This window comes from Trichosurus vulpecula, chromosome 9 (genome assembly GCF_011100635.1).
Source record: "Trichosurus vulpecula isolate mTriVul1 chromosome 9, mTriVul1.pri, whole genome shotgun sequence".
Taxonomy (NCBI): domain Eukaryota; kingdom Metazoa; phylum Chordata; class Mammalia; order Diprotodontia; family Phalangeridae; genus Trichosurus; species Trichosurus vulpecula.
Window position 1 is genome coordinate 149,134,748 of NC_050581.1, and position 18,555 is coordinate 149,153,302.

Here is an 18,555-nt window from a genome sequence, read left to right on the forward strand (position 1 = left end):
CCTAGGAAGGATAGGAATCTCAGAATCTCAGTAGAAAATTCTGAAGATCCAAACAGAAATAATTTTGATGAGGAGGAAAATGGAGAAACCAATGTGGATGCACAAAGTGATCATCAGCCAACTTGGATTTTAAAAAGATATGTATAGAAAATGGAAGCCAGGTCAGGAAATGGAAGACGAATGCAAAAAATGTGACAAATTGCTGTAAGAGGTGTCAGGAGCACTGAAACTCAGAATGAGATGGTGTTCTGATTTTCAAAAAGGAAAAAGGAAGAAAGTAGATTCTGCAAACTATAGGCTAGTGAATTTGGCTCTGAATCCTGGAAAAATTCGAGAATGACTTGTCAAGGGGCTGGTCAGTGAACATCTAGGAAAGGAAGAATTGGACACAAAAGTGCAGATCATTCTCCTTTTCTATGTGATACTAGACTGATAGATCTAGAAAATTGTGTAGATTTCAGTAAAGTATCTGACAAATTTTGTCATGCCATCCTTATGGACAAAATGGAAATATATGGTCTAGATGGTCATACTAAAGGGAAAATGGAGAGCTATTTGAATTACTAGTACCAGAGTATGCTGTAGGTTGATGTCAATTTAGAAGGATGGCTTCATTAAAGGGTCCCCATCATCTTCCAATATATATTTTAAAATTCAATGAATTGTTCTTTCAGAAAATATTGAATATTTGCTACATGGGAGATATCATGCCAGGTGCTATAAAATACTTAAACTTCCATATTTATATGTCACCTTAAATTCTTCCAGCTCCCTTAGAATATACTCTGTAATTCATAGTCATTTTTTTTCAGAAGGGGGCTATTGTTCTTTAGAATCTGAGATTGGCCCATCTAGCAGTATCAGAGATTCACTGAGGAATGCAACTATGGCATGACTTCAGGGATTGCCTCTGGAACCTAGCTTCATTTTCATACAGAACCATGGGCTAATGGAGATTAACCAGATGTCCTAATAATCAATATGGCAATTTACAGTGAGACCTGCAAAGAAGAAACAGTATGCTACAGTGGAAAAAATAAATCAAGTAATCAACACGAATTTATCAGATGCCTACTATGTGCCAAATTCTGGAGATATAAAGACAAAAACAAAATGGTCCCTGCACTTGAGGAGCTTAATGCTTCTTTGGCCTCAGTTTCCTCATCTGTAAAATAAAGAAGTTGGTTTATTGACCTCTGAGGCACCTTCCAGCTCAAAATCTATAAAAGCTGTCCATTCCCTTTGGCTCAAATATCTCACTTCTAGGACAATATGCTCTGATATTGTTATGGGGGAGAAGGGCTGAAGATGTCTCTCTCTGCTCAGATAGTCACATTATTCAGAATAGCAAAACAAAACAAAATGAAATGAAATTTTAAAACAATAACTGGCAAACAGCTGATATGTCCAATGACTGGGCAGATAAGCATTGCAAATAATTTTTACATGGCCTGTATTTATTTAGCCATTTGTCCCCCAGTAGAGTGTAAGCTCCTTGAAGGCAGGGACTGTATCCTTTCTGTCTTTGTATTACCAGCACCCAGTACAATGCTAGCACATAGTAGGTGCTTAATAAATGCTACGTTAACTGAATGAATAAGAAGTCCAAGAGCCCCAGGAATAGAAGCGCCTCTTCAAACCACCAGGCCTTCTTCCAGCCTAGCTACTGAAGTCATCATCCAGAGTAGCATTCCTTGTGCCAACCGCTCATCGCCTCTGTAGGTTCTGAAGCCCCCAGTGCCTCTCAGAACCTATACTGAACACCTGGAAAATCACATTCTCATCACCAAGTCTTTGGTACTGTCAAATGGTTCAGCATGAAAAACAGATGTGGTCTTACCAGGAGCACAGCATTAACTAGAAGACGCATCACATAAATGCTTTGCTGCTGCACCCTAAGAACCAGGAGGCCTTTCCATCTGACTTACAGTTGAAACCTATTGTTTTGTTTCCCCATTAATATGTTAGCTCCTTGAAAGTAGAGACCGTCTTGCTTTTCTATTTGTATCCCCAATGCTTAACACAGTACTTTGCATTTAGGAAGTATTTAATAAATGCTTTGTATTCAATCACTTATTCATGGTGATCACAGCAACAAGCTTCAGAGATATACAGAGGAAAAAGAATTCAGAAGGGAACATGGAAGCAAAGAGTACATTTTTCTTACTGTCTTATTAGAGCGAATACAATATACTCTCATTACACACCATAAATAACGGTTTCATATACAAAACTTCCTTATTTTCATTTGTTTATTTGAACATTTGTTTCTGTTAGTGGCTATTTGCATTTAGAATAATATCCTTTTAAAAATCCTGCAGCTCAAATGAAGGATAAGTTTAGCAACAAAGAGTTTAGATAGGGCTAAGGAGTACATTTGTGATTTCATTGGTTAGGGAGTTTCTGCAATCTTGTTAAAGGGTTGCCAATATCACCAAGAGATTAAATGACTTCCACAGGGTCAGAGGCTGGACTTGAACCCAAGGTCTTCTTGGCTTCAAGGCTGGCTTCCTAACCATTACAGCATACTCTCTAGGATCTAAAATTGCCTGTGATTCTCCTCTGGAAAGGCCAGTCACCCTAGAAGTCCTGCCCACTAGAGGAAGGGGGCATGCTGTGCCTTCTCACTAGTAGAGGTAACAGGATGGATTTTGAGAATAGGGCAAACAGCTTTAAGAGGATATATTCATCACCCTGAACCTCTGTCAATGTACCTCTGGTTTCCCTGCATCACAGGACAGTACAGGTTTTCTACAGGTAAGGATGAGACATTACTCTTGGCTAACAATAACTGCATTTCCCTTTCTTGGTCTTTCAAGTATGCTTTTAGAAGCGGCACTGAAGAGAGGACATCCAAGATGATCCGAGCACTGGTTGAGATTAAGAAGCGATTTCAGAAGACGGTGTCTCAGTTTATGAATTCTGTTTTGCTGTCAGCAGGTAAATATCAGGAGACAGGAAGGGTGAAGGGGCCTGGAGCACACCCTTCCTTGTGGGTTTTCTACAATTTGTAAAATGCATATCAACCTTTAACTACATTGACTAATTCCTACTTTTCCATCCTAAAAGTCCATCCCTGTTCAACCCTGGTTCTGGCCCAAATGTCCTTAGGCCTCTTAAATTCATAATCAGTTCTGAGACTTCTAGGGTCACCTCTCCACAACCCCATACAATCAGGTAATCCTTGATAATGAGGAAATTAGACAGCTGCTTGTATGATATGAATTGGAAGGTGCCAGATAGGGTTTCCTTGACTCCAAATATAATCTATAGATTTGCATCTTAACATTAGAATAAAATCATAAAATAAAATCTGAAAGGGACCTCAGATTCCATCTAATAAACTCCTTCATTTTACAGACAAGGAAACTGAAGCTCAATGAGAAATGACTTGCTAAAAATCACAATGAAAGTAAATATCAAAGCAGGGATTTGAATCCAGGTCTTCTAACTCCAAACTCACTGTACCTTCCATGGTGCTCATTGATGCCTTAGAATCTATAATTAAAGCTCCTTTTCTTTGGATTTTGGCAGACTTGGGGGTCTCACAGGGTACCCCAGGATAATTGAAATATCCCTGGAAGAAGGGAAATACCTTAAGATGTTATTAGCTCTATTTTGAGGGCTTTTGGAGAAGAATGGAGAGAAAAGAGCATTGGTCTATAGCCAGATGAGGTCATGATAAGTACCTGGAGGAGGAGAAAGAATTAAAGTCCTTGGAATGCTAGGAGTTCTAGGATAGAAAATGGAGGGGAAGGAAGAAGTTGCCACAGACATCTTTGACAATTGTCCAGTCCCCCATAGTTCATTCACACATGAACACAGCTTGTATTGTTATCCATCTATAGGCCCCACACTCCTAACACAAAAACAAGGGCCATGTGTCCATTTTCCTCTTGGCATCGAGACAGATCTTAAAGATGGAGAAGAACCATAGCTTTAGGGTTGGAAGGGACTTCTGAGTTCATCCGGTCCAACTCCCTCATTTTACAGATGAAGAGGTTGTGACTTGCCCAAGGTCACCCTGGTTGGAAGCGCTAGAGTTAGGATTTTAATCTAGGTCCTCTGACTACAAATTTAGAACTCTTTCCACTAGAAACCATAGCTTATAGAGTTCTTTAGTGAATCTACTAAATCCTCATCCCCTGTGGAGAGTGGGGAGAATCCTATCCTAGATTGTCACCCTTTACACTGTGGCAGACTTCCCTCACCCTTCCTCCATCAGAAGAATCTCCTGGAATCTTCAATCAACAAGTGTTTATTGAGCATCCTCTCTGCGCAAAGCTTCAAATAACAGCTTCTGTTTGCATAGTGCCTCCTTCTTTTCCAAGCCCTTCACATACATTTTCTCCTTTGAGCCTCATTTTGTAGATGAGGAAACTGAGGCTCAGAGAGCCCAGTGATTTGCACAGGTCACACAGCCTATAAGTGTCTGAAGTAACTTGTTAGCATATAGCACACATCTATTGCCTTTAATATACCTCCCACTACAAGCTCTGATGTGTCTGGCATGGCCCATGGTCCTAGTAATATCTCAAAGCAATAGTATCCTAATTGGCCTTCCTCCATTCAACCACTTCTCCAATCGATCTTCCCAACCACTGTCCATGTGATTTTCCTAATGGCAGACAGCATGTTGAAGTGGACAGAGGACATGACTTAGAGTCAGAATGCTCTGAGTTCAAATCCCACATCTGACATATGACCCCTAAGCAACCCACTCAACCTTTCTGAGTGTCAGTGTCCTCATCTCTAAAATAGGGGTATGAATTGGATAGCTTCTAAGTTCCCTTCCAGCTCTAAATCTATGATCTTATAGTCCTACAACTCTCCATGAAATTTTCCCAGATTTCCCCTAGACAGAAGTGATAGCTCCCTGCCTTGAATTCTCATTGCATTTTGTTTCAATAATAATAATAACTCCTATACCACTTTGAGGTTTTCAAAGAGCTTTACATTACAACAATTTTATGAGGTAAGTGCTGGGGTTAAGTAAATTGCCTACATCCTATAGCTAGTAAGAGTGAGAGTCTGAGGCTGGATTTGAACTCTGGTCTTTCTGACTCTAAATCCAGCCCTCTATCCACTGTACCACCTAGCTACCTCTCATGCACCTATCTCATGTGCATTTATGTTATTTGGATATATGCCTCGTCCTATGCACCTCCCATTAAACTGGAAACTCCTTGAATATAGGAATCCTATCCTCCTCAGGCCTTGTACATAGTAGGTATGCAACAGTTATTTGCTGAATGGAGGAAGGGATGGGTAGATAAATAGGACTAATAATATGAGACAAAATAATCTTTAATACCAACAAGTGTTTCTAGGCTTAAAGAATGATGGGGAATGGGCAGAGCCAAGATGGTAGAGTAAGCAGTAAATCACCGTAACTCTCCCATACTCATCTCCAAACAACCATAAAATAGCACCCCAAAACAAATCCTGGAACAGCAGAACCAGCAAAAAGATGGGGTAAAACAATCTTTTAACCCAAGAAACCTGGAAGATCAGCAAGAAAGGCCTGTCTTACTGGAGTAAAAGGGAAGCCCAGTCCAGGATGGGAAGCTTCCCAACAAGCCAGCAGCAAGCCCCACCTCAGCAAGCCAGTGGGAGATCCTGAGCCCCAGTGAGGTGGAGCAGGCAAACACCAACACCAGGACTCCCCCACATGCCTTAGCACAGCCAGGGAAATGAGCAGACGCCATCTATATAAGAACTGTCACATGCATCAGCATAGCCTTGGGCAAACAGGCAACCTCCAGGGGCAAGACCTCCATATGCTTCAGCATAGCCTCAAGCAAATAGGTAACTGCCCATTCCACCCTGCCATGTGCCTCAGTGTAGCCCCAGGCAAACAGGCAGCCTCCAGAGGCCATATCTCTGAGTGCTTCAGCGTAGCCCCAGGGAAACACAGAAACACCCCACTGGTCTCAGTTGCCAGCTCAGACACCAACACCAGGACCCCAGGTCAACACCAGGTAACCTGCCAGACTCCTATGGCCTCCAGCAGCACCAGCCACCCCTCAGCACAGCACCAGACACATGGGACCCCCATGGGCATCATGGCAACATCAGTGCAGCACCAGGTAAACAGTCGGGGCCTGCCACCTCTGGCACAAGAAGTCTGACACAGCGCCCCTTCCACCCTAGGAGTAGAGATCAAATTTAAAAGAAAGGAAAAAGGTCAAAAAAGATGAGCAAAAAACAACATAAAAGGAATCTGACCATTATTGTTATGGTGACTATTATTGTTATTGTAACAGGGAGGATCAAGACACAAACTCAGAAGAGGTCAACAATGTCAAAACACCTCTGGGCAAAACCCCAAAGAAAAATGGGAAGTGGTCTCAAGCCCAGAAAGAACTCATGAAAGAGCTCAAAAAGGAGCTTAAAATCATAGAAGAGAGAAGAAAAACTGGGAAAAAAATGAGAGTGATAAGAGAGAATTATGAAAAAAGAGTCAACAGCTTAGAAAAAGAAAACGACTGCTTAAAAAGCAGAATCAGCCAAATGGAAAAAGAAATACAAAAGCTAACTGAGGAAAACAACTCCTTAAAAGTTAGAATTGGGCAAGTGGACTAATGACTCTATGAGACACCAAGAATCAATCAAGCAAACTCAAAAGAGTGAAAAAAATAAAAGAAAATATAAAATGCCTCATTGGAAAAACAACTGACCTAGAAAATAGATCCAGGAGAGACAATGTCAGAATCACTGGACTACCTGAAAGCCATAATCAAAAGGAGGACCAGGACAGCGTCTTCCAAGAAATTATCAAGGAATATTGCCCTGATATCCTGGAACCAGAGAGCAAAATAGACTGAAGGAACATACTGATCACCTCAGGAAAGTGATCCCAAAATAAAAACTCCAAAGAATAACAAGCTAAATTACAGAGTTATCAGAAAAAGGAAAATATACCACAAGTGGCCAGAAAGAAACAATTCAAATATCAGGGAGCCACAATCAAAATTACACAGGACTTAGCAACGGCGCCATTAAAGGATCAGGGGTCATGGAACATGATATTCCAGAAGGCAAAAGAGCTAGGACTACAACCAAGAATCACCTATCCAGTGAAATTAAGTATAACACTTACAGAGAAAAAAAATGGTCATTCAATGAAACAAAAGGACTTCAAGCTTTCATAAGAAGACCAGAATTGAACAAAAAATTTGATGTCCAATATCAAAACCCAAGAGAAGCCAAAAAAGGGAAAAAGGGAAAAGAAAATATAAGGGATTCAATGGAGCTGAACTGCTTATATCCCTACATGGGAAGATGATACTTCTAATTCTTAAAAATTGTACCACTAATAGTACAGCTAGAAGGAATATACATAGACAGAGTGTATGGGTATAAGGTGAATTTGAGGGAACAACATAAAAAATAAGGAATGAGAAAGTGGAGTACACTGGATACAGAAGGAAGAGAGAGAGGTAAAATTATTTCATATGAAGAGACACAAAAAACCGTTATGGGGGGGGAAAGATGAAAGGGTGGGCAATGGGCATCACTTGAACCTTTATCTCATCAGTATTGGCTCAAAGAGGGCATAATATACACAATCAGTTGAATATGGAAATTAATCTTACCTGGCAGGAATACAGGTCATTCCCCAATTGATAAATGGTCAAAGGATATGAACAGGCAGTTTTTAGATGAAGAAATCAAAGCTATCTCTGAGCATATAAAGATGTGCTCCAAATCACTTTTGATTAGAGAGATGCAAATTAAACAACTCTGAGGTACTACCTCATACCTATCAGATTGGCTAATTTGACAAAAAAAGAAGGAAAATGATAAATGTTGGAGAGGATGCAGGAAAATTGGGACACCAATGCACTGTTGGTGGAGTTGTGAACTGATCCAACCATTCTGGGGAACAATTTGGAACTATGCCCAAAGGGCAACCAAACTGTGCATAGCCTTTATCCAGCAATATCACTCCTAGGTCTGTATCCAAAATAGATCTAAAAAAGGGGAAAGGACCTATATGTGCAAAAATATTTACAGCAGCCCTTTTCATGGTGGCAAAATATTAGAAACTGAGGGAAGCTGTGGTATATGAATGCAGTGGAATACTATTGTGCCTTAAGAAATGATAAGCAGCCAGATTTCAGAAAAACCTGGAAAGGCTTGTATGAACTGATGAAAAGTGAAAGGAGAAGAACCGGGAAAATATTGTACATAGTATCAGCAACATTGTGTGATCAACTATGAATGACTCAGCTCTTCTCAGCAACACAATGATACAAGAAAAGTATAAAGGACTCGCAAAGGAAAATGCTTTCCACATCCAGATAAAGAACTAATGGCTGCTGAATGCAAATCGAAGGATACTTTTCCCACTTACTTTATTATTTTTCGTGGTCTTTTTTTCCTCTTCATCTGTTTCTTCTTTCACATCTGTGACTAATATGGAAATGTTTTACATTATAGCACATTTATAACCTATATCAAATTGCCTACCATTTTTGGAAGAGGGGAGGGGTGGAAGGGAGGGGTAAAATTTGGAACTCAAAATCTTGTAAAAATGAATGCTAAAAATTTTCTTGACATGTAAATGGGAAAAAAATAAAATACTATTTTAAAAAAAGAATAATGGGGCTCAGTGGAGGGTGAGAATACCATGTCCTATAGCCTTGAAGCATCTCCCAGCAGAAGTGTGGCTTGACTTAAAGAAGAACTCTATCTCAGCCTTAAAGTGAATGGCAGGAACTAGGGAGATGAGATAGCCACTGGACAATTCCCTCGACTGGGGAGAGTGTCAAGAGCAGAGATGTAACAGACAAAGGACCTTGTACTGTATAGTCAATCAATACTGAGTAAGCCAGACTGAGTGGAGAGCAGGGTTTGGGCAGAAAAGCTGTGGCAGATAAGGTTAGGCTCTGACTCACAATATTATATATTGGGCTCTACTCACAGGCCTCCTCACAATAGACTATCCAGTAAAAGATGAAATAGACCTCAGCCGGTTCAAGAAGAAATCACCATCCCTTCTACATTGGATTCCGACATCGGCGTCAGTACTACTTCCCCGCTCTCATTCAGCATTACATACTTCTTCCAAGGGGGACTTATTCCGGGATGATGCTTCATCAGCAGCCATGGGCAGTTCTAAAAAAAAGTCTGTCAAAATCCCACCCAGAGTCACTGACAGGTAGGTTTAGACATGCACTTGCTACTGAAATCCCCTGGGACCTATGTGCACAAAACCCATACCCATTCACTCAAGGCCTGTTCAAATCCAGAAACCCATCCAGAACCATTCACAAGTTGGTAATGTCATTGAGCTCTGTCTTTGGAAGACCACCCTTGGTGCCACATTTTAACCTCCACTCCTACTTTGGGAGCCTTCTAGGCTGCCCAATAATCCAGTCTCTCCATCCTTTTAGCTCTTATCATTCTGTAAGACCAGAAACATTCACAGGCACTTAGGACTATTTTGCCTCATATTATAATTATCTATCTATCCAGCCACTCAGCAAATAACTGTTGAACACCCACTGTGTAAAAAAACCTAAGAAAGATACCAAGATCTATAATACAGAGACCCCATCTTATAATTTTGCTTTCTATTACTGGTTCTATTTATCCATCTATCCACTGATGAGTTGGAGAGTGTCCAGAGAAAGGTTGTCAGGATGTTGATGGGACTTGAAATCATGTCAGATGAGGATCAGTTCAAGAAAGTGGAAATGAATAAAGGGAAGACTTGAGGAGGTTTAGAGTGGGGAGGGAATGATGAATGTCTTTAAAAATAATAACTAGCATTGACATAGCACTTTATTATTTGCAAAGTACTTTACCTGGGAGGTAGGTGCTATTATGCCTCAGGAAACTGAGGCAGACAGAAGTTAAGTGCCTTGCCCAGGGTCACACCAGGTAATGAGTGTCTGAGTCTGGATTTGCACTTGAGTCTTCCTGACTTAAGGTCCAGTACTCCATCTACTGACCCACCCAGTTGCCTCAGCACTTCATATATTTTTACATACTTAAAGGATACTCATATGGAAAAGGGACTAGTCTTGTTCTAACTGGTCTGAGGGGAAGAATTAGGAGCAATGATGTGTAGAAGTTTCAAAGGCATACATTTCAGCTTGATACATCAAGTAAAGAGAAATAGCCTAATAATTAGGGCTATCCAAAAAACAGAAGGAACTGCTAGGGAAGATAATGAGCTTCCCATCATTGGAAGTCTTCAAGGGAAGACTGGACAAGCTCTAGGTTATTAGGTATACTGTAAAGGCAATTCTCATTCAGCTGTGGATTAGATTAATTGGTCTCTGAGCTTCCTTCCAACTCAGAAATTCTGTGATTCTGGGAAAATTATTAAGAAGAATTTCATTCATCTACTTTTCAACTTGTGATGGGATTCCTCTATGGCAGGAGTTCTTCCCCTCATGCTGAGCTCATGTTTGGCCGTCTGGTGAAGCCAAAAAAAACATTCAGAAGCCATCAGAGTCATGCTTTAAAATTCATAAAATAAAATATTGAGGATTAAAAAGGAAACCAATTGTGGCACAGTGAATACAGCACCGGCCCTGGAGTCAGGAGGACCTAAGTTCAAATTGGGACTCAGACATTTGACACATATACTGGCTGTGTGACCTTGGGCAAGTCACTTAACCCCAATTGTCCCACCAAAAAACAAAAAAGGAAACCAATATATTGAAATATAGTTATCCCCTCTTCCCTGTTCCCACCCCTCTTCTTTCCCCCCTTAAGTCACTGCCCGGTAAATGAAAAATACAAATGTGATGGGTGTCCCAATGAGGCTTTAGCAAAGGAGAGAGGTGAGGAGGGGCAACCCCCCAAGTTAAGAACCCTTGCTTTACATAATCATAGAAATCATCAATTTAGAGCTGGAAGGGACCTTATAGACCATTGAGTCTGACCCTTTTATTTTCTAGCAAGGAAACTGAGGTTCCTTGGAAATTAAATGTCATGTCCAGGTTTCCACAACTAGAAAATGCATGAGACAGTATTGAAGCTAGGTCTTCCTCACTCCCCTTTTCTCTGGGGTTGGGTATTTCAAATTTCCCCCTTCTCATTCTGGGGCCTGGGGGGCGGTTTCTACCTTACAGGTCCAAATCAACTGGCACGCCGGACCTGCGGTCCCCCAACATCTGGGCATTTGCTCTTTCCGACTGTCCCCTGATGCTCCGGAAGCAGATACTCAAACAGGACACTAGATTTGGCTGCAGATGTCTGGTGAAAAGCCCGGCACTCACAGATCTGGAGTTTGAACGGTTTATCTCAGCTCCCAGAGACCCCGACCAAATCCTGGTGCTCTACGTGATGACTACGCAGAGTTCTACCAATTTGAGCCATCTGGAGTGGATCCTGGACACACTCTATTTGCACAGTCAGTGCGGCCGGCCCTCACCTTGCATTCAGGTGAGTCTGGAGCTTTCTATTACCCAGGCCAGGCCAGGAAGGAAAAGAACAGGCATAGAGCAAGCCCTGCCTATGGATATAACCGATGGGCAGCTAAGCAATAAAATTTCAGGGTCGCCAAGAAGCCTCCAGCCCTGTGACTGAAATCCCATCGTCACCCTGTGCTTTAAAAAAAGCATTGAAGGCTGTTCTTTTCTGATAATAAATCTTTATTCGTATCCTTTTTTTTTTTTTTTAGAAAATATTGCCCACATTCCCCAAGGCGTTCCCTCCCTTTCCCATTCCCTTGCCAGAGAGCTATCCCTTATAAACAAACAATAAAGGGGAAAACAGTGAAGAAAACTGACCTACACATTAAAAAATCTGACATACCCATAGTCCTCTACCTCTTCATAGCGGGGGACAGGGGAACTACTGAAGGCCCCTTTGGAAATGAAAATGTGCCAACCTGATGGGGTAAGCACTGAGTCATTTGGTCAGACTTAGTAGTAAACTGGTTTCTTCAGGTAAGTTGCACCTGCCACCAGCCCCTAAGGAAAGAGACATAGGTCAGGTAAGTTTGAACTGGGTTTGGAGGAAGAGGGAGAGATGGGTGGGGGTGGAGGGGAAGGAAGTAGATCAGAAAAGATCCATTACACAAATTACTGCCTGGGAAATGCAAGAAGGATGCCTCAGGAAGATCCCTGAATCAAAGGAGAAGCATCAGGGGCCTCCCTGGGTGTCAAAATTGCTTCTTATAAAAGAGCTGAAAGCCCCCTTAGAACATAGATCTCTGAAATCCAGCTCAACTTCCCTGTTTCATAGATGGGAACACAGAGGCCAGGAGGGGCACAATAACATGCTTGAGATCACAAATCAGGTTCATCAAAAGAGCTAGAACTAGAATTTAGGGCTCCTGTCTCCCAGTCTAGGGGTCCTGGAAGCACTCACACATGTCGTCAATGAAGTGTTCTCATTGCCCTGGGGGATGTGGAAATGGTTATACTTCTTTGCCCTTGTGCTGTCAGATTTGCTCTTCCACTTTCACGAAAGGTCCCTAAAGAGAATAAGACAGATGGCCAGGGTTACTTGGTTACTCTGTGACCAGAACCAGAGCTCTGTCTGTGACCCAGGGTTAGGACTCAGTCTGGGACCAGAGATGGAGCTTACCCAGTGCTGGGCCAGGATTAAGGGGTCAGTCTATGACTGGGGTTAATGGGTCAGTCATTGGGTAAGAGCATCTGTCTGTGGCTACAGTTAGAGTTTGGTGCATGCTCAGTGTTAGAGAATCAGTGTGCTCAGGGTGTAGGGATTACCATATGGTGAAGGTGAGAGGTCAGTCTGTGATGGGTTTGGGTTCTCTCCAAGTTATATGCTTGTAGCCAGCTGCATATAACCTACCAAATGCCATCATCCACACCTTCTGTTTACCTGCACACAACTAGCCCTGGGAATTTCTTATTGGAAAAACTCTAACTGAAGATTTACCAGCAGTTTGACCAAGTGGAGAATTTCAAGCCATGTAGGTGTTATATCTTAGGTATGGTTTTTGTCTTCTGGTGGAAAAGGGGGGACCTTAGGGCAGTTTCCTATTCTACTCTTCAGCTCCTACAATTGCCCTATACTACCCCAGGCCTCTGTCTCTTCCCTTGGCCCCCTCCCCTCCAATTCCAACCTGAAGATATCTTTCTCTTTCTTTCCTTCTTTCTTTCTTTCTTCCTTCCTTCCTTCCTTTCTTTCTTTCTTTCTTTCTTTCTTTCTTTCTTTCTTTCTTTCTTTCTTTCTTTTCATTCTTTCTTCCTTCCTTCCTCCCTTCCTTCCTTCTTTGCTTCCTTTTTTCTTTTTCTTCCTTTTTCTTTTTCATGAGAGATCCTTTAAGAAGTAGCAAGAATAGCTAATTAAAGTAGGAAGCTACCAGGTGGCAGACTGGGTGAGAGCAGTTCTCTTATCCTGTCCTGTACCCCTACCCACACCACAATGAGAACCATTTTGTGCAGCCTGCAGTGAGACATCTATGATACTTATTATCACTACCACAATTCCTTCCCTTAATGGATGGAGCACCCTCTATGACTGCCTATTATAAACCCCACTGTAGCTTACTAGAGGGTTCCCTGAGTTTCTCTGAAGAACAAAAAGGCATCACTTGGTGGGTGGCCAGTCTTCTGATGATGACCACTCCCCACCCTCCAGTCTTACCTAGGTTGTCCTTAGAGAGCACACATACAATGCATTGCCAACCAGACCTGGAGTTGGTAGGACTTCCTGGAGGCTGTGCTCCCCTGGCATAACTTGAAGAGCTCACCTCCATGCCACAGTGAGTCATCAGCATAGGACTTCAGTAAAGGTTCTAGTCCAGGGGTGGGGAACCCGTGTCCTTAAGGCTACATGTGGCCTTCTAGGCCCTTAAGTGTGACCTTTTGACTGAATCCAGATTTTACAGAACAAGAAAATGTGGATTCAGTCAAAAGGCTGCACTTAAGGACCTAGAAAGCCACATGTGGCCATAAGGTCACAGGTTCCCCACCCCTGTTCAAACCTCTTCCCTTTCTCCATACCATAGGATCCTTTTGAGGAAACTGGTGGAAATCTTATCTTCCTATACTGATGCCAAGCTCGGAAAAGTCCCAAGTGATTTTTCCTGAAGAATTCTCCTCTAGGGGGCAGTTTTAGAGTATGACTGGGATTTCTTAATCACTTATGTTGAAGTATCTCTCTTATGACTGTAGGATCATAGGTTTAGAGCTAGAAGGAACCTCACTTTACAGATGGGGGAACTGAGTCACTGAAAGGTTAAGTGACTTGCCTAAGGTTATAAAGCTAATTAGTGTCTAAAGTGCCCTATTCTCTGTGCCTGAGTTGGACTCTCATTTATCAGGACTTCCAAGGAAGCCCACTTCCCCCTAGTGAGGATAAACAAACCGCCACTTCTCTCTTTTCAGTGTCGGCATGACCCTTACCGCCTGCTTCGGTATAATATCAATAGTGCCCTACAGGAACACCCACCACTGTTGGTACAGAAGTATGCAGTCATGCCTGGAATGATCCTGGTGAGTCTAGGGCAACAGCCAACCTTTGAAAGAGGAAAGGTTTGGTATTAATGGGTGGATGGATGGATGGATGGATGGATGGGTAGATGCGTGGAGGGATGGATGGATGGATGGATGGATGGATGGATGGATGGATGGATGGATGACTAAAGCCCTTATGAAGGGTTTATTACATGCCAAGCATGGGTAATACAAATAGAAAAGCAGAGTCAGTCCCTGTTCTCTGGGAGCTCACATTCTAATGGGGACAACGACACACACAGAAGGTTTTAGCTGCAGGTCAGATGGAAAGGTCCCATGGTCCTTAGGTTACAGCAGCAAAGTGGGTGGCCATGTTTCTCCTTTAATGTCATTTCCACTGACAAAATCATGTTGATTTCTCACATTGAACCATCTGACACTGGGCTGCAAGCTTTAGTATTGCAAATGTTCTTGGATTCACGGTCCTGAGTTGTCTCTATCAGAGTTTGAGGGAGAATGGTAGTCAAGGTAGCGATGGTTGACTTCTCTCTCTATCCCGTGCTGCCTTTTATCTCTATCTGTCCCTCAGGGTGCCTTGCTGCTTTAGCCAGGTTGGCTTGCCTTCCCTGTGGATCAGTGGTCAGTGGTTGGTAGGGAGGGCCAGTCTCTTCTCCAGAGGAGTAGCTTCCCTGGATGGTGGCAATGAGGGCTTCCCTGGAAGCAAACCCAGTAGTCTGGAGAACAGAGGGTGCTGCCACTCCCACGGCTCCCATGCTAAGCTGACTCACTATTAGTGGCAGCTGGACAGCAGCTGTTGCTGGTGGTGATGAAGAACTAAGGTCCTGTCTCCACAATGACTTCTCCCCTCAGTGATGACTGGGAAGTGAGAGGAGGCAGAAGGAGTTGGGCTGGAAGCAGATCTGGTGTTTAAAAGGTAATGAGGTGGCTCAGTGGATAGGCTATTGAGCCTGGAGTCAGGGAGACCTGAGTTCAAATCAGGCTCAGACGCTTACAAGCTATGTGACCCAGGGCAAATAACTAAATCTCTGCTTGCCTTAATTTCTTCTTCTGTATAATGGGGATAATAAATAGCATCTACTCTCCAGGATTGTTGTGAGGATTAAATGAAACAATATTTCATTTTCATTAAATAATAATAACTAGCATTTATAAAGCACCTACTATGTGCCAGGCACTGACTAAGCACTTTACAAATATCTTATTTGATCCTCACAACAATAGGAGGTAGGTGCACTTATCATGGTGCCTAGCACACAGTAGGTACAAAATAAATGCTTGTTTCCTCCCTTCCTATTTAACCTGGGCAAGTCGTTTAATCTCTCTGTGATTTGGTTTCCTCATCTGCAAAATGGAGGCGTCAGATTCGATGGCCTCTAAGGTCCATTTTGGCTCTAAGTCTATGAACCAATGAAGCTGTGATCTTCTCTTTAACACCCTCATTTTCTGCACATGTCCATCACATGGCAGAGTTTCCAGTGCACTTACCCCTCACTCAGCCTCCTTTGCATATGACCCAGTTCATCAATGTCCCCTTTGTGTCTGACCCCATTCATCAATGTCCCTTTTAAATGTGACTCAAAAAATGACACATGCAGTACTGGTTATAGTCAGGAGTACCAGGTCCTCACCTGCGCACCCCTTAGAATCCAAGTTCTTTGAGAGTGGAAGGGGCTTCTCTTACTTCTGAGCCATTCTAGGTAGACAGAGGCATTTAATAAATACTAATTGAATTGAAATGCAGAGGAATAGGATTTAAGCCTTCCACGCATGAAAGCCCAAAGGATCTGTGGTCTCAACACCGGAGAACTCCCTAGGATGAGATCTCCTATTGATGTAGATGGAGCACCCTGTCTGATATAATAGATAAATTCTGGGGAGTTGCAAGAAGCAACAGAGAAATTTACCCAGGGTCGCACAAGCTAGTAAGTATCAGATATGGGATTTGAACTCATGTCCATCCTACCTCCAAGTCCAGGGCTCTATTACCCTTTCAGGTTTCTTTCCTTCGTGGAAAGAATAGATCCTTAGGGCAGGTTCCACCATGCAGTCAATTTAATTGGCCCCTTTGAACCTTGATATTGGACTCCAATGCTGAGGTCAGAATAGAAGGGAGTGAAAACACTGCCAAACTCCAGGGAATTGATTTTTCTGAAAACAAAGTCACTTTGTCAATAAACCATTTCCAGAATTAATCTGTACACAAGAGCTGCCCAATGAAGAGATGGAGTCCATGATGCCTAAAGATAAAATCAACAAATATTGCATTTTAAAAATCTGGAGTTAACATTTTGTGTTTTCTCAAGTATTTATGATAATATCTTCCCTTTTCCATCTTTAGAGTTGTCATTGAAGTTTTTCTAAGATCACATTTAGATTTGACTCTTAATGGCACAACCTTGAAGGATGAATTAGCTTTAAATTAAATGAATTTCCATTAATAATAGCTAATATTTATGAAGCACTGCATATATATAGTATATATGTATATGTGTGTATATATATATATGAAATTTCATTTGATCATCACAACAGGCCTGCGAGGGAAACACTATTATCTTCATTTTACAAATGAAATCGAGGCTTAGAGAGATGAAGTGACTTGCCAAGCAATTTCTGGGGAAGGGATTTGAATCAAAGTCTTCCTGAATCCAAGTCCAACATGCAATTTTCTATACCAGTGGTGTCAAACTCCAACAGAAACAGGGGGCCAACTAATTATTAATATGTCCTTAATATAATAAGGATCTCAGCAGGTTAAATATTGAGTTAGTTTTAAAATGCAATGTTATCTATGTTTTACTTGATTTTTATTTATTTTGTTCAATATTTTCCAATTACGTTTTAATCTATTTTGTGCCACACGAAGGAGTGTTTCCATAGTAGCCAGGTGGGGTGGGCAATGTGCTTGACATCCGTGGTCTACACCACATGATGTACCCCCTAATATTTGTATATTTATTTTGAGCATGCACCCCCAAAGTGTACAGATTTATTTATTTTAAAATTGTATACGTGTACTATTGATGAAGGTGAAATGTCATATTTCAAGATAATTATTTATTAATGCTACAAACCCTTTTTGCTTTCACTAAGTTTTTTTTTAATTTTTAGTGAAAGCAATATGATTGAATATGCTTTATCATTTTTCTTTGTAATCTTGATTTGTCTCTTTGGGATACAGCACCATGAAGACCTAGTTCTAAATTCGGTTCATTTCAATGTTTGTTTTTAATGTCTGTTGTTGTTGAAAAAGACACATAAATCCATATGGAAGAAATGTATCTCTGATTGTGCTTAATAAATCATGATAGGCATTATCCAGACACATCCACCAATTATGCAAAGGCGTGGGTTGAAATTTGGCTAGTAAATTCTTATCTTCCCTGATATCAAAGGATTCTTCTTGCAAACTAATCAGAAGATGCTTCATTTTTGTATTGTTAAGCAACTGGGTTCAAACCCTATTGCAATGTCTTTTGGAGAAGATTTTTGAAGCAGGTTAGAAAATTCTATTTCCATGATTGTGTGCAACATCAGGATTTTAAGCAACATTGCTTTCAGCAACAAAAGCTTAGTTTTTAAATGCCTGGATGATTATGATGGTTTCATGCCATCATTAGCTAATACCTCTAGGCACAATATATGCTTATACACAATGTGCACTGTGAGTTTGCTTTTCATTGTGTCTCTAACTCTTAGCCCAGAGTTTAACACAGAGTAAATGCTTACTAAATTGTTTTTCAGTTGTTTCAGTTGTTTCTGACTCTGTGATCCCATTTGGGGTTTTCTTGGCAAAGGGACTAAAGTGGTTTGCCATTTCCTTCTCCAGCTCATTTTATATATGAGGAAACTGAGGGAAACACGGTTAAATGATTGCTGCTTTATAGTACAATCTAAGATCTGGTATGGCTAGGCCACCTTCCGTAGCATTTCTTTTCATTAATTCCCTTGATATTCTGGATCTTTTGTTTTTCCAGATGAATTTTGTTGTTACTTTTTCTAGCTCTATAAAACAATTTTTGGTAGTTTCATTGGTATGGCACTGAATAAGTTAATTAATTTAGGTAGAATTATCATTTTTATTATATTAGCTCAGCCTACCCATGAGCAACTGATGTTTTTCCAATTATTTAGATCT

At 41.4% G+C, this 18,555-nt stretch overlaps 1 protein-coding gene across 1 annotated transcript in view; it reads left to right on the forward strand.

Moving 5' to 3' along the window:
* C9H3orf20 (chromosome 9 C3orf20 homolog) overlaps positions 1-18,555 on the forward strand; it is a 64,565-nt gene that overhangs the window by 38,394 nt on the left and 7,616 nt on the right. Inside the window, exons 9-12 of the mRNA XM_036739655.1 lie at positions 2,820-2,940; positions 8,932-9,166; positions 11,094-11,406; positions 14,328-14,435. Of these exons, the coding sequence (XP_036595550.1) occupies positions 2,820-2,940; positions 8,932-9,166; positions 11,094-11,406; positions 14,328-14,435 (777 nt within the window). The remainder of the gene's footprint in view (positions 1-2,819; positions 2,941-8,931; positions 9,167-11,093; positions 11,407-14,327; positions 14,436-18,555) is intronic.